Here is a 15,353-nt window from a genome sequence, read left to right on the forward strand (position 1 = left end):
TACTGAAAAGTCACTATAAGAACACTTGTTGCGAAATATACATATAATGGTAATAACACTTTTAGTTCCGTCCCAGCTAAGCAGGACCAAAGCAGTTTATCATTTCCTTCAAAGTGGGTAGAAGTGATATCACTGTGATTAATAAACATATACCAGTTTATTACGGGTGGGTCACTACGGGGATGTCACATACGGTATGAGTAGTCTATATTGGTGGAGTCTCACTTTCGTAGTATTAGTAGGCGCCAATGAATTTAGTCTTCTAATGGTAACGATATGTTTAACCAATTGGTTAAGTTTTGTTTTGTAACGGGGCTTGTGAAAGATGAGGCACAAATTAATTATTATTAGAGCGAATAAAAGGAGAAGAATCAGTTTTGGAATTGGTTAACTTTTCTTTCAAAAAAGAAAAAAAATAGAGTATGTAAATTTCTGGTCACTCTGTATAATGTTAAAAGAACCTGATTTTACGAATATCCTGTATAAGGAGAAAAAATGACGTAATAAGCATTCATGTACGTTCGTATTGAAGAAGCAATGAAAGAAGCAAGAAAGCGTTGTATTTCGACCTACCAAAGATTAATGGTTTTTGAGACTAAAAATAAAAAAAAAAAAAGATGTTGAATTGCATTTTGCGAAAAGAACGGAAATATTAATGTAGCTAAGTTGAATAATAGAATGAGATACAGCTTATAATTGAAATAAAGAAGTGCAGATTTATATCAGTGCATCTTTTTTCCGTTTCTTCTGTTGTTGGTTCCTCTTCTGTTCCCAGTAAGTAAGTGGAATTTTGGTAAATTCTTCTTCAATCTGTGCCTCTGTCCTCTTAATTTTGTGCTCCCTCAGTTTGGTCCTTGTAGAATGGTTTCAAGCGGTCGATCGCAATTTCTTGAATTCTGTCCTCGAATTTAGATGGTAATTCGACTTGATATAAATTTGGATTAAGTTTCTCCAAGATTCGTGCCGGACCTTCATAGTGAATGGTAAAATGTTCACCAATCTTTCTTGTGGGATAATATACCAAAACAAGGTCCCCTTGATTATAAGTTGTCTGTCTATGGTGCTTATCGTAAAGCTGCTTTTGTTTGTTATACGCCTGTTCAAGGTTACTTCGTACTTTCTTCCTGACGGTCGCTATTTTATCTCTATCAATTTGTGTATGTTGCCTTGATTCGAGCGTACACTCTGTCGGGATCCTAGGTTCGTAACCAAACAATAAGAAGCTTGCTGAATATTTGGTCCCCCCTTATATTAAATATGTAAGTGTTGATGCCAAAAATAACATGCGGTAACCATCTTTCCCAATCCGTATAGTGTTCCTGTACGAAAAACTTAAGACAATTCTGTATGATTTTATTGGTCTGTTCTACTAGTCCTATGGAAACATTATTATATACGAAATCCTACTTCTGTGCTAAATTTTGTAAACGATTTGCTCCATGTACTAGATGTCGGTCCTAATACAGCGTTGTAAATGCTCCAAATTTGAGGATAATATCATGTTCCAAAAATTTATCTATATTTTCCGCGTTTATGACGCCTATTGTTTTTGCAATCACATATCGTGTAGCTAGTTCCGTGGCTACTAGCATGTACTTATTTCTTCCCTCTCTACTTGGAAAAGGCCCTAGTTCGTCATATATCCATGTTGTTGCTATCTCTGCCACCGGGTGATGTAGTAGTTCGGTCTGCTTCTTTCGTGGTATTTTCTTTAAAAATTGGCAATCCTGGCATGTGGGTAGTTCGTGAGCAAGATAATTTTTGAGATGCGGCAAATAAAATTTTTTGATGACGGTTTTGTACGATTTAAAAAATCGAAAATGTAGATTGGTCGCCTGGCGGTGGAAGATTGTGAACCACCAGTTGGCTAACGACTTCAGGATACATAGAAGGTATAGTAAGCCATAATCTGGGTGGTTTTGTTTTCTATATAATATGCCGTTTTTAAGACAAAAACTTGCAGATCTGACAGTGGAGATCTTGTCCGGTTCCTTCCCTTCTAAAACAGAAATGATGTCTTTGTAATTGTATCTTTACGCTGTTCTTTTGCGATGTTTGGTAAAATCTCGTCATTCACTGCTTCTACAATATTAAATTGAAGACTATTTGATTTAAAAGCATTGTAGTCTTCACCCTTTTCTTCTTTTTCCTTGTCTTTCCTAATACCTTGGGTTTGTTCGAACCTACTGATTATATCTGCTGGATGTTTGGACCCAGGTAAATACTGTATATCAAAATCATATTCAGCTAAGAATAGCTTATATCTTGTGTACTTCCCGACTTTGTCAGGCTGGGTGTTCATCGTCGCTATACACTTTGCGTCTACGTATAGATTAAATTTTCTATTTAGTAAAAAATAGCGAAATTTGCGCAATGTGTATATGAGAGCGTAGAACTCTTTATGCCATATGCTAGCTTTCTCTTCACTTTTCGTTAGCCTCCGAGAGCAATAAGCAACAACCTTTTCAGTGTCGTTTTTCGGGTCATAGCAGGCCAGTGCGCCCCCTAATTGCATTTTACTACTATCGCTGTAGACGCGATTTCTAGCGAGTCGTCAAAATAAGCGAGTGATGGGGCGTATAAAATGTCTTCTTTCAACTGTTGAAAGAGAACATCGTGCTTCTCAGTCCATTTAAATTTAGATTTAGATTTTACTAATTACTGGAAAGGCTCAATTTTTATTGTAAAGTCTTTGATGCGTGCTCTTAGGTATGAACATAGGCCAATAAAGCTTTTGAGAATCCGCTTAGTAGTCGGTCTCTTAAGGTTCCGTATCTTCTTAGCTATTTTTGGGGATATTTTAATGGACTCTCCACTAACAAGGTGACCTAATACATTAAGCTCCCGGTAGCTAATATGTGTCTTCTTGGGTGATGCCCGAAAATCGTGTTTCTTAAGCTTCTGAAATAATAATTCTAAATCCTGCAGGTGCTGTGGAAAGTTATACGTTCGTCGGCAAAATTTGTAATTCTGTCTGGTAGTCCTTCCAAAATCATCCTAGTAGCAAGAGACAAGCTTTGACTTGAGGTATAATGGCCCATCGTAAGCCTCAAAAATTCGTATGATTTTCTACTATGATTGAGCTGGAAAGTCATATATTTACGGCTCTTAGGATGCAACAAGATTTGGAAGTAGGAATTCGAAAGATCGACAGTTCTTATGAACATTTTCCCCTTTATAGAGTTTAGAACGTTCTCTGTTGATTGAAATGGCACTGACAAATACTTGGTATAACTGTTACATTTCTGCAGATTGACAACTATTCGAAATCTTCGTTTTGGGCTTCTTGACCACAAGAAGTGGAGAAGAAAGTTCATTATTGTCAGAGGCCTGATTATTTTTGCCTTGATAAAGTCTTGAATCTGTTTATCTACTTGACTTCTAATATGCAATGGAATCGGTGGGGAACGGTCGTGGAATACGGCAGATTTAGAAATCCTTATTTTATGAACGTATCCCCTAAAATATTCGATGTCATCAGGGGCATACGTAAAAACGTCTCTATATTTAAATAATAAATCATAAACTGCTTTTTTTTTTTTTTTTTTTTTTGCTTTCTGTCCAGGTCGGGGTTAACGTCAAAGAGCTCTTTATCAAAGAGTGTTTTTGTGTACTTTAGACGCTCTTCCGTTTCCTCTTTTGTCTTAAATTGATATACTTTTTCTAAAAAAAAATGGTTCTTCTAAGGCGTTGAAAGATACTTCATGCCCCTCCTCAAGAACCGCCACTGATGTATTTTTTTAAAGTGACGCTATTGCTGTTAGGATTTGAAATAAAAATTGTCATTTTGTTTACTTCTATCTTCGGATCGAGGGCATTTAACTTATATTTCTCGCGTATTACAGGAAGCAATGATACATACAGGAATTCTTTGTCAACTGTTTTTCTCTTTCCTGCCACTTGTATAAATGTATGACAACGTGGAGGTAATGTTACTTGCTTAGTCACGTATAAAGAGTTGTGGTCAGTCTGCAATACTATCTGAGTCGTAAAAGGTGACAATGTATTTTCTTGGCTCTCAAGTGGTAGTTGTGGTTTTCTTGGACGTTTAAAGGAGTTGATTGTATTGTTGTTTAAATCGATGGTGGAATGCGAACGTTGGAGTCGATTTCTATAATTATTGGCATTGTCTTATCGATTACTCTAAAGTAATGAGTAAATGTTTGACCTATTTTAAATTTTATCAATGCTATTTGGTTCAAACATATATTATTTCCTGAAATTCCTTTTATTATTGTCTGGAATTGAACGAGACTTATACCAGGGAGAAAGGCATCGGCTGGCCAGAGGGATACCGTACTTCCTGTATCTATTATCGCATTCTGAGGGCCTGATTTAGTTTTAATTATTAAATGCGACCTGTTATTTTCGTCCTCTAATGCAATATTTTCCCTTCTTTCTGCCAATTGTTCTGTTTGTTCTTTTATTACAGAAATTTCGTAATTTTTGCTAGTTTTTCTTTGTTCTCCCTTTCCGAGTGATGATGACTGTCGGCCCCCTTTTCAAGGGGCTCCCTTATGCGTTTTTTTTTGACGCTTGTAGCAAATAGACGCGCCATGCCCCCGCTTCCGCCATATCGCGCATATCAAATTTGGTCTTCCGTGGGAGTAACTTGTTGATTGTTCCGGGCTTGTCACTGTTTATTATTATTGTTATATCTCCTCCTGCCTCCCTGATTTCTATTCTTCAGTTGGTTTCTGTAATTCGTCTGGGCTATCACCATCGACAATTCTGCCATTTTATTGGCCAAGGTAGAGAGGTCATTTTTTGGAGGATTTTGCTTTTGGTGGGGACCGGTCTTAGGTTCTTGCTTTGGGTTTGAAATTCTTGAGGGTTAGGTTGAGAAATTGCCATAGAAGGATTGATTTGTTGTTGGTATTTAGGTATATAGCTGTTCATCGGTTGTATAACAGGTTGCATTTGCACAGGATAGGTATGTTATAACTGTTGTCTAGGATATATTGTCTTTGGTTCGGTTGATAAGCCATAGGATATAGTCTGCGGGTTAGATATGTGATTCTGGCCGTATAACATGTGTAATTTTTGTGATAGCTCTGCATGCTCTCTTTTTCTTAGGAGGTCATTGGTGGTTTCGAGTGTGTTTAATTTAGTCTGTAGCGGTTCTACCGTTGCAAGCCTTTCTTATGCTATTTTATTAAGGAAATCCATCTGCAATCCCACGGATAAATGATGGATCTTTTGTTCTTTAGTCGCTTCCGGTATTAATTGCCTTATTGCTCGAAGCTTATGTAAAAAGTATGAGTCTATGGACTCATCCATTCCCTGTTGTACCTCGAACAATTCCTGTTCTTCTTTATACGATGGTACCTTTGACCTACATAATTGTACTTAGATTTTAAATCGTCATAGGACATCCTATCAAATTGATTTTGGTTTTTAAGTTGTAACATGAGATCTAGTGCCGTGTCTTGTAAATATATTGGTAGAATTTCCTTTTTCTTAGCCGGTGACCATGTCTGCATGGTTGCCATGTGGACGAATAGCATGAAAAACCTGTCCGGGTCCTCGTGCAAGTGTCCCGCATACTTCGTTAAATGTGGTGTGTTAAAGGATATATTAAATGCACCCTCTGTCATATTTGTGTTATTCTCTCCTGATCTGTATGTTTGTTTACCATATCTACTTTCCGGCATAAATCGCACTTAAGAAAGTAATAGAAAAAAAAGGGAGGGAGGGAGTTAATATAAATTTTAGTTCATTTTGATAGCAAAACTTAGATAAATTTTGATACTGACCTTGTGCCTGTTAAAATGTTAATAAAAAGAGCGTCATGTACAAACTCGGGTGCCTATCACCGTGTAATGATTTTGGTAGAGTCAATAATGGACCGAGATTTTATCCCTTCACCAATTTTATTATAAAACTAAGTCTTTGTGTCTTCAAAGTTCTGACAATAAAATATCTTTTCAATGACCAAGGTCACGGATTATAGTGTTCTGTACGGACGACTCCTTAGCTTCAGTGCAGCCTCTGGGAGTCTCAAGTATTTGGGTTTAAGAACGTCTGCTCATAGCAGCCCTTACGAGGTATGGTATTCAAGGTGATCCTTTTAGCTTCATAGCAGCCTCTAGGGATTAATTGTGGTTAGGATACCCCTTAGCTACATAGCAGCCTCCAGGGTTTAGGATAGGTTACGATCAGTTGGTCGACTAATGCTGGCTCCCTCGGTGGTCCGCCTTTTATCTGTCCTCTTCGGGTCCTTCCGTTAGGTCCGTCTTCTTTCGGCGTTCCTCGGAGTTTTTCGTGTCGGCTTCTCGTCTGCTATGCTGTTTTCAAACAATAGCACGTGTTGTGTTTATATTGTTCTTGTCATGATGTAGGGATCCTTGCAATATCCTCCGACTCTACATTCCGCACATTTCAATCTTCTTCCTCTACACACTACACTTACTCCATCTAGTGAGCTTAACAGCCTACTTTCAGTAACAATCAATTTAAAAGCTTAATTATTATCATGCCTTTTAATGAAATCATCTTTCCTTACTAAAGTAAATTATGTTTCATTTTAATATTACTTTTAATATCCCAATTTTCCAAAATAAGACTCAATTATTCTGTATTTCGCACGTCATTTATTTCAATATGTCTGGGCGCATAGATGTTTGCAAAGAAGCATCCACATAAATATAACTCCTAATTTCTCGCTAATAGGGTAAACTGCTTCCAAATTTCTTGGACTACTTTCTTAAACGTGTTTAAGAATTCCTAATGCAGACTAATATTAATAATTTAGTCATTTATCATGCAATATAAGCTCAGAATTTAATAAACTTCGCTATAGGTCTTCCTTTTGTTTACATATGGTCGATTTTTACTTTAATCTCTCTATTTACAAGTTTATTTATTCCTAGTTCCATTCTTGTCCGAAATAACCTATAATGCTCCAAGTAAACCATATTACTGTTTATAGTTATACATATTTACCTATAATGTTGTAATAACGTACGTACATGTAGAATACATTACCAAGTATGATCCTTATATGGTTATACAACCCTAAACTATTTATTACTTTACGTAATATGTTAATTCTCTTCCAAACAATGGATATGCTTATTTAATCTATTAGGAAGAAGAAAATACAACCATCCACTGATATGCAAGCTTGTACCTATATTGCCGGGTTTGTTAAGAAAATATACAAAGATATCCAAAAATGTATAATCTGCTAATGTATAATCTTACTAGCACTCGATTTTGAACTTGAATGTTTCGGGTTGCTAAAAAGAAACGACAATTAAATACCTAACATTCTCTGTTGCTCACTTGAGTCAGGTGCTTGCTCACTTGAGTCAGGTGCAGACTTTTCTATTTCTAAAGGATGTCCCACTATATAGCGAAATAATCCATTAAAGTCTGAGGTATAAATATTCTTTTCTATCAAAAATAGATATAGAAATTTAAAGTAAGAATATACCGTGCGCTTTCCTGCTGGAGTTAAGTAGAATTGAAGCTTTTCTACGTAACCTGGATGGAGTAATCGTTTTCTGTGAATGTTCACATTCCGAAGTTTTTATTTTTAAAGGTCAACTTTCTTTTTTTATTACTTAAATACTGGCAAATAATCAGCTGATTCTTTTCTGGTTGTGTTAACGCCGGTGAATGTTGTCGACCAATTTAATTTTTGTTTTGTAACATTGCACGTATTTTCATTTTGTTTTTGTAAGTTTCACCAGCATTATTTTCATTATTATAAAGCAGCCTGCCTACTTCTCTCTTCTAATTCATTAATTCAGTTCAGCATCTCATTCCGGAAGATAACTTAATTTCATGAGCATTTTCATCTCAAACAAGTGAATCATTAGAAGTACTTTCGTAATCGAGTGTTTCTTTGTAAATTATTCAATCTGTGATTTTTGCGAACTAAAGAAGCCTGAATTTCGTTCGACGCACTGAGTTACATAGCAAGAATGAGAAATCAGTAGGCATGCCATGCGTTTTGAGTTTGATTTATTTTCTGATTTTGCATTTTTAGAATTCTCTTTTAGCATTTGCATAGAAGTTGATTCTGGCTACTTTTAGGCACTTATCGAATCACGTATGTCATGCTTTGCTTAATTAAAACACAATTTTAATTAACTCCGGACATTATATATTATTTGAGCTCCTAAGAATTCATGATTTGCTGAGTTGACAGTATTGTGATACACATATCAATGGGGCAGCTCTCTGACGACGCGTTCTCTGTGGTTTCGTTCCAAGGCATCGGTCATATAATTCCTGGTAATGTAAATTGAAGGCAAGCTGGTGAAATGAAGAACGTATAGATTGACGTCAGATAAGTTTTTAGGAATGCCGACAAAGGAGCAATCTATATGTTTATTCATTAAGAAATACATAAAAGAAAAGAGTCAACACAAAATAGAAATTATTTTATGTCTGAATGTGTAAATGAGTGTATAAATGAACGTAAGTTCTGCTGAAAAGAATAGAAATCAAAAATATAATCCTAGCAGCGATGTGATAAAAAAAAATCACTGTCCTGATTTCAAATAAATATTGTTTGTTGTTTTCACAGAATTTCAGCTCAATATATCACATATCCAAAACCTATTGGACCTTATGCAGAGTCGTTTTGGCGTATGATTTGCGTCATACTAAAGGCCTGACTACTGCAGAAAACATGTGTTATTCGAACTCTTTAGTATGGAACTAATCACGCGTCAGAACGACTCTGCATAAGGCCCATTATTATTATTATTATTATTATTATTATTATTATTATTATTATTATTATTATTATTATTATTATTATTATTATTATTATTATTATTACATCATTCATCGTGCTGGACACTGTATCTTCCCAATATGGTATGTAACAAGTGTTGTACGTTAAGAGTTGTTAGTTTGTGCGAAGTGCTTTCTGATGAAAGCTTGACAACGCATTAATCACTTTGGTTTTCTTTTTAATATTCAGGTGATAAGGTTCGATTTTCGCTTCCGGATGAAGTAACCGTTCTCCACGCTGAATTTACCTACTACTATTATCCAGGGGATATGCCATTCCCACGTAAGTATTCATTTATTTTATTCTTTCCTCATTTATCTTATATATATGTTATACCGAACTTTACGTATGTAGTTGATTCAACTCATTGAAGGTTTTATACATACATAGCGCAGCTACTGAATATCTGGTATATCTACCTTTGGCTTGCAGGACATTTAGCAATGAGAGCTTCTAGGTGGTTGAAATCATGGCATACATCTGCACACATAAGCCACATAGTTCTTGTTAATTCCGCGGAGGGGTTTGATGAGCTTGAATCTGACGTTCAGTGGTATCCCATAGGTATTCAGTTGGGTTAAGATCAGCTGTGTCTGGGGACCACAGCAGCAGTTGAAATTTATCATTGTGCTGAAATCGAAACATTGCAGCATAGCGTTAGCCTTTTTACAAGGAGCGGTCTTGTTGAAGCGTGCCATTTGCATTTGGAAATATGGCTGACATAAATTGATGTACGTGATGAGCAATGACCTGCCGATTGCTAGAAGCAGTCATGGTACTTTCCACAATCACTACCGGGGTCATAGATGACCATGTGAAGGTTCCTCAAATCATAATGGTCGATTGCCCTGTTGTCATCCTATTGTGCACGTCTCGAGCAACTGTTGCTCTGGAAGACGGTGGATTGTGACTCGATCATGAATGCGATGAAAATATTATGATTCACCAGATCATGTAACTCTCTGCTAAGTGGGCTTTATCCACTGTTAAAATATGATAAAATATGCTGTTAATTGTGTCACAGTTTGCATCCTGTCGGATTGTACCAACCATGACAATCTACCGTGAGTTTTTGGTCACTTTTTCATATGCTTTTGGTCACTTTTCAATTATTTAGAAAAGACCAGACCTCTATGAGCCTTGTAATCGTGGGTGAGAGAGTTTCGAATACGTTCCATCACTCCCAGTGTGTTGCTTAACTGTTCACATGCATCCTCAATGTGGTTTTGTAAGTCGGCAAGTGTGTCAATAGGAGAGCTGTAAACAACGTTTTTCAAATGTCCCAGACACAAAAATTCAGAGGTTTCAAATCCGGTGATTTGGGAAGGCAAGCTACAGGGCCACTGTAGCCTATCCATCGTTGGCCGTAGCGACGCGTAACATACTGTTTGACAGTTACAACAAGGTGAGCTGGTGCTCCACGTAGTTTCCGCTGTCGAGGAAAAATATTCACGAGAAGACACGGCAGGTCATGGTAAAGGAAATGAAGTTATCCCGACCCATTGAGATTTCTTGGAAGCATGTGTGATTCCACTAGATTATCTCCTATGATCTCCAGCCATACGTTTAACGAGAACCGTTGCTGGTGTCGCGATTTATGCACAACATGAAGATTTTCGTCGCAACAAACGTGTGTATTCTGGAAATTTACAATACCGTCGCAGGTGAACCCTGCTTCATCTGTAAATAAAATATTCATCACAAACCAGATGCCTTACAAGCTGTTTTTTCATTCACTGACAAAAGGCAACTTTTTGGAAAAAAATCCATTGCACTAAATCTTTGTACACGTTGCAGTGGTAAGGATATAACAAATTACGATATCAGGTGCGCCATACACCACTCTTGGATACGGCATGTTCCTGTATTTTCCTTGTTGAACTTCCAGGTGACGCTTCTACGTCTTGTAGCACACATTCCTCTACGTCTGGTGTTATGACGTTTGGCCTACCTTTTCGTCCTCCAAATCCAAAGCTTTCATTTTTCCGCAGGCGTTGATGAATCCTCGTGAAGGTCTTTTTCTGTGGATGTGTTCGGTTCGAGAAAGCATCTTCGTACATGCATGGTGCTTCCAGTGCATTTCCATTTGTTCTGCCATAAAAGAAATGCATGTACTGTAACGGTGCGCTATTTTCTCTCTAAAACACAGAACACTCAACTACTACACAATATGTTACCTCAACGTCCAACATTCTGCGACAGCCTTTCCCAACCTTTCCACATTGCGGCTTCCTTTAGAGTCTAGGACCCCTAGCAATATATACGGTTAGTATTTATATTTCTTCCCCATGTTAGTATATATATATATATATATATATATATATATATATATATATATATAATATAAAATATGTGTGTGTAAGTAAGTAAGTAAGTGTTTTTGTTTATCTTTCCAGTGGCATAATCATGTTAAAGTGGTATGATGCCTACTACGTAATCGGATGGTCCCAAGGGTGGATAACTTAACGAAATGTGCAATATTTACATTTTGTTATCTGTTACGGTTACTATTTTGTAACCCATTTCTGCACCTAGTTAATAACGTTATTGGTCAGTGTAACTTTTAAAATGGTACGCTCTGAATTATGTTACGCTGAGTAACGTTACTCAATGGAACATTCTGCATTTTGGTATTGTAGTTACGGTCACCAAGGGATTAGCGTTACTCGAAATACCCACGTAGGTCGTACCTGCTTGAGATTGTTAAGATAAAACTGGTTCCACTGAATACCAGTTCTTTCTCGAACCCAATGGGTTTTGTTCCTTGATTTTAGCGATATGAAACGTATTGAAATTCTGCAGAACATTTTTGTGTAAGTAGACATATTTTTGTTATGATGAGTACCATTTCTATGTTTCTCTTTTCTTTATCGGTTACCTTTTGTACCTGTATTTCATCTTCTTCAATTCTGATGGTCTTGGAGTTACGCTTGAGTAACGTTTAAACATCCTTGGCGACAGGGAGTCTAAGGTTGGCTTTAAAATAATCTCCATTATACTAGTAAATAAATTCCACGTTTTTCAGTATGATTTCTTTTTCCTCATACTTAAGATTCAGTAAACACCTCAGGCCCCCAGGCACATGTCCTTTGAGAATAGCATTACTTTGATTGCTCTGTATTTAAAAAGAGGAAAAAGAGAAATGATCAAAGAGTGAAGTTTTTAATGTAAGCTTATTGATAAGTTTTTACTTCTTGTGATGACACTGCCGATAGTTGAGTTGATTTGGAGTTTAACGTCCTTTTCGGCAGCGAGGCTTTATGAGACGGGACCTACTGATTAACATGGAATCGAAACCACATGTGCTCACGCCGGGAATCGAACCCGTTTCTTCCAGGCGAAAGGCGCGTACGCTAAGCGCTTAGGCATGAAGGAGCTCACTGCCGGTAGTCACCATATATGTTTATTTTACAACAGTCTTGCACTGACCAATGTGGTTGAAGCTCGAGCTCACTTCCCAACAAGGATCGAACCTGGAGCTACATACACCAAAGTTACACATATACTGGCCCCCAGGGAAGCAGGAAGGCCATTTCATTTGCTTGCAAGCAATTTAGTTTATAAATCAAATACATATCAGACATCAGTGGCGTAGCGAGAAACTCATCAAGGGGGACCAACACACAAGATTTGGTAGAAAGGATCTTCTGAGGGGGTGCACCAATAACTACCAGTAGGCCTACATTTGAATTGAATTGAATTTTTTTAAATGCCTTTAGCACCTGTGGTGTGAATGAGGAAATGCCCTGGAAATCCTAAGCATCTGTTCTCGGTGAATCCTTTTGTTGAACGTTTAGAAAATTGACTTAAACTATCGATTTTGCAAAACTTCCCTTTGATTTAAGCCCAAATCGAAACATGACAGAGGAAAATTTCGGAAAGTTGCTATTTTCACTTCTAGCTTCTCACTTTAGGTAGTGTATATTTACAAGGGAGGGGGTGCACGTGCACCTTTGCACCTTTAAACATATTTCTATTTTATCTTATTTTTGTAAAAAAAAAAAAAAAAAAAATCTGCCAGAGAAAGAAAATTGTCAAAAAGTGCTACCCATTCAGAAGACTTATTTTCTTCTCATGTGAATGTTTTGACTTCTCGTGGCAATGTGGTAATCTACAGTTTATTTTGTCTCATTTTCTCCCTCTGATTTTTAATGTTCAATTTATTGTTTAAATGTTTATAAGTTAACTTGCAAGAAAGTGTCATAGTCGAAGGTTGTACTACTTGTAGAACTGATATTATAAAGTAAATAAAAGAATTATCATGGAAACAAATTTTCCATGTTGTATTCAGAAAACAAACAGGGTTCTTGCGGTTCTAAATTGCGGTTCTGAAATTAATATATCGCAGGCATTTGTTGATATAGTAGCCAACATGTTGGTTCTCACCAGGTACATTCGTGAAGTGTCCCCTCGAGTCGAGATTCGTGTAAAATTGATTTAAATACAAAGTTCTCTGCTGTCTAATGTGTATTGTACTAAATTTAGCTGCCCATGCCGGTAATTGGCATATTTATGGGCCTTCATATATCCGGAATTCTATCATACACTACCATAACGCTCGGACACAAAATTTATTTTAGTTTCTTTAGATGTTACTCACTGGACATGAATATGGGCATATGAAAAACAAATTGGATCAAGTACTGCTTCTGACACATGTTACTCATCCCGGCCGCCATCTTAGATCCGCCATATTAGATTTTACTTTTGGTTTTTCAAATGGAAATAGGTGCAAGTGTTACATCGGACATTTACGTTTACATTCACTGGTGTAATATATTTTACCGTAGCTTGTACCATTTGGAAGGTATTACATGTTCATTCCCTCCAGCCACTTTGCGAATAGACATTGCAGGTTAATATTAGTTACGCTTACGTTTTTGATGTTGACAAATCAAAACAATTTCTAACTGGTAAACTCCTTAAAACAATCTTATTACATTTCCATGAGTGATTGTTATTACTTCCATGTTATACTATAATAAGGAAGTATTGTATTACTGTCAAAATGCCTAATGTAGATCCAGATACAGCCAAATTTGGGTAAAGACCTACCATTTCCGTATTGACATCTGTGTGTCTGCATGTATATAAGTTCAGAGAATATTTCATCAACGATAACACATAAAAGATTGCATATACACACGGGGCCCTGCACAACTTTCTATTTGGTTCAATATGAAGTGCTTGACATTTACAAGCTACGATAAAACTCAGTACACCAATGAAATTCCGAGAAAAGTTTACATTAATTTGATGTATCATTTGAACCTATTGCCATTTGAAAAACCGAAAGTTAAATCCAAGATGGCGGCCAAGGTGGGTAACATATGTCAGAGAAGGAGTACTTGATTCAATTTGTTCTGCATATGCCCATATTCATGTCCAGTGAAATCTAAAGAAACTAAAATCAACTTTGTGTCCGAGTGTTATAGTAGTGTATGATTGAATTCTGGACATATGAAGGCCCATAAATATGGAAATTACCGGTATGGGCCGAAAAAATTAGTACAATACACATTGGGCCACGGAGAACTTTGCATTTGAATCAATGTTACACGAATCCCGAGGTGACACTTCGCGAATGTACCTTGTCAGTCTCCGTACAACTTGGAATCGCTTAACATTAGTTTTACGGGAAGAAAAAACGACATCATTTGGAACAACTTTCCAGTTTCGATCATCTGTATTTCCTCCTTATTTATTCGGTGTAAGGACCTCAAACTTATTTTGTTGGATCTTGCTTATCGAAAGGTTTTTAAAACTGCCTTACTGCCCCCAAAGTCTGAAATTCAGGGTGGGGTGGGGGCGGATGCCCTCCTGCTCCATTGACGCCCCTATCTAGCGGCTGTCATATGAAACTATCCCACGGCCTTTAACGTGGTTTCAGTTATACTTATTGCGGACTCTTGACTGCGAAAATATTACGTTTGGAAATAAAATTCATTTGCTGAGCAAACCTGAACCTTATTGAAAATGGACTTGGATCCATAGTGCTCTGAACGCCTCATATATTACTTTTCTTCAATTAATTATTGACTTAAAAAACAACCAATTACATAGGCTTGCAGAAAATATTCTAAAGTTAGCACAACATGAAGTGTGCTTCAAACTATCATTACTTTTCGAAAATTTATTATTTTAAGATAATTTTATTAGCATGAGTGTTCTGAAATAGTAATCAAATTTTTGCAATTAAAATTCACACCCGCCTCCATGAAACGCGATCTTAGCCCCTAAGAGCATAATTAGGAAATTTTCAGAAGCAGTAACTCCGAAAGACTTGTTTTAAGCCTAAAGTAACCGCACAAGCGTATTTCTGGTAAAGTTCTAGCCTTAAAACACGTAACATGACTCCATTTGTATTTGAAATTTTAAATTCCAATCAAAGATGCCAGCCATGATGTTTGATAGCACTATCTGATGTGTCAGACCACTTAAAAGTTTCATCATTCTCCCTCAACCCGTTCTTAACGCACAAGGGTGGTGAGGACTTTTGTTTCACCATGCATATTGATAGATTGTGTGAAATCTCCACAGTAGGTAGATTTTAAAATCTACCTAAAAAGCTAATTACAACCAAGAAAGTACTTATGAGAAT

At 36.8% G+C, this 15,353-nt stretch overlaps 1 protein-coding gene across 8 annotated transcripts in view; it reads left to right on the forward strand.

Annotated features, from left to right (window-relative positions):
- The window catches only part of LOC145670290 (bridge-like lipid transfer protein family member 3B), a 549,193-nt gene that overhangs the window by 225,065 nt on the left and 308,775 nt on the right, over positions 1–15,353 (forward strand). For all 8 annotated transcript variants that reach the window (XR_014128253.1, XM_081738747.1, XM_081738745.1 and 5 more), the window contains one exon: positions 8,942–9,034. Coding sequence is in view for 7 of the 8 variants with exons in the window: in XM_081738747.1 (XP_081594873.1) it covers positions 8,942–9,034 (93 nt within the window). In the remaining variant the exon portion in view is untranslated. The remainder of the gene's footprint in view (positions 1–8,941; positions 9,035–15,353) is intronic.

This window comes from Thermobia domestica, chromosome 14 (genome assembly GCF_964235325.1).
Source record: "Thermobia domestica chromosome 14, izTheDome1.hap1.1, whole genome shotgun sequence".
NCBI lineage: Eukaryota > Metazoa > Arthropoda > Insecta > Zygentoma > Lepismatidae > Thermobia > Thermobia domestica.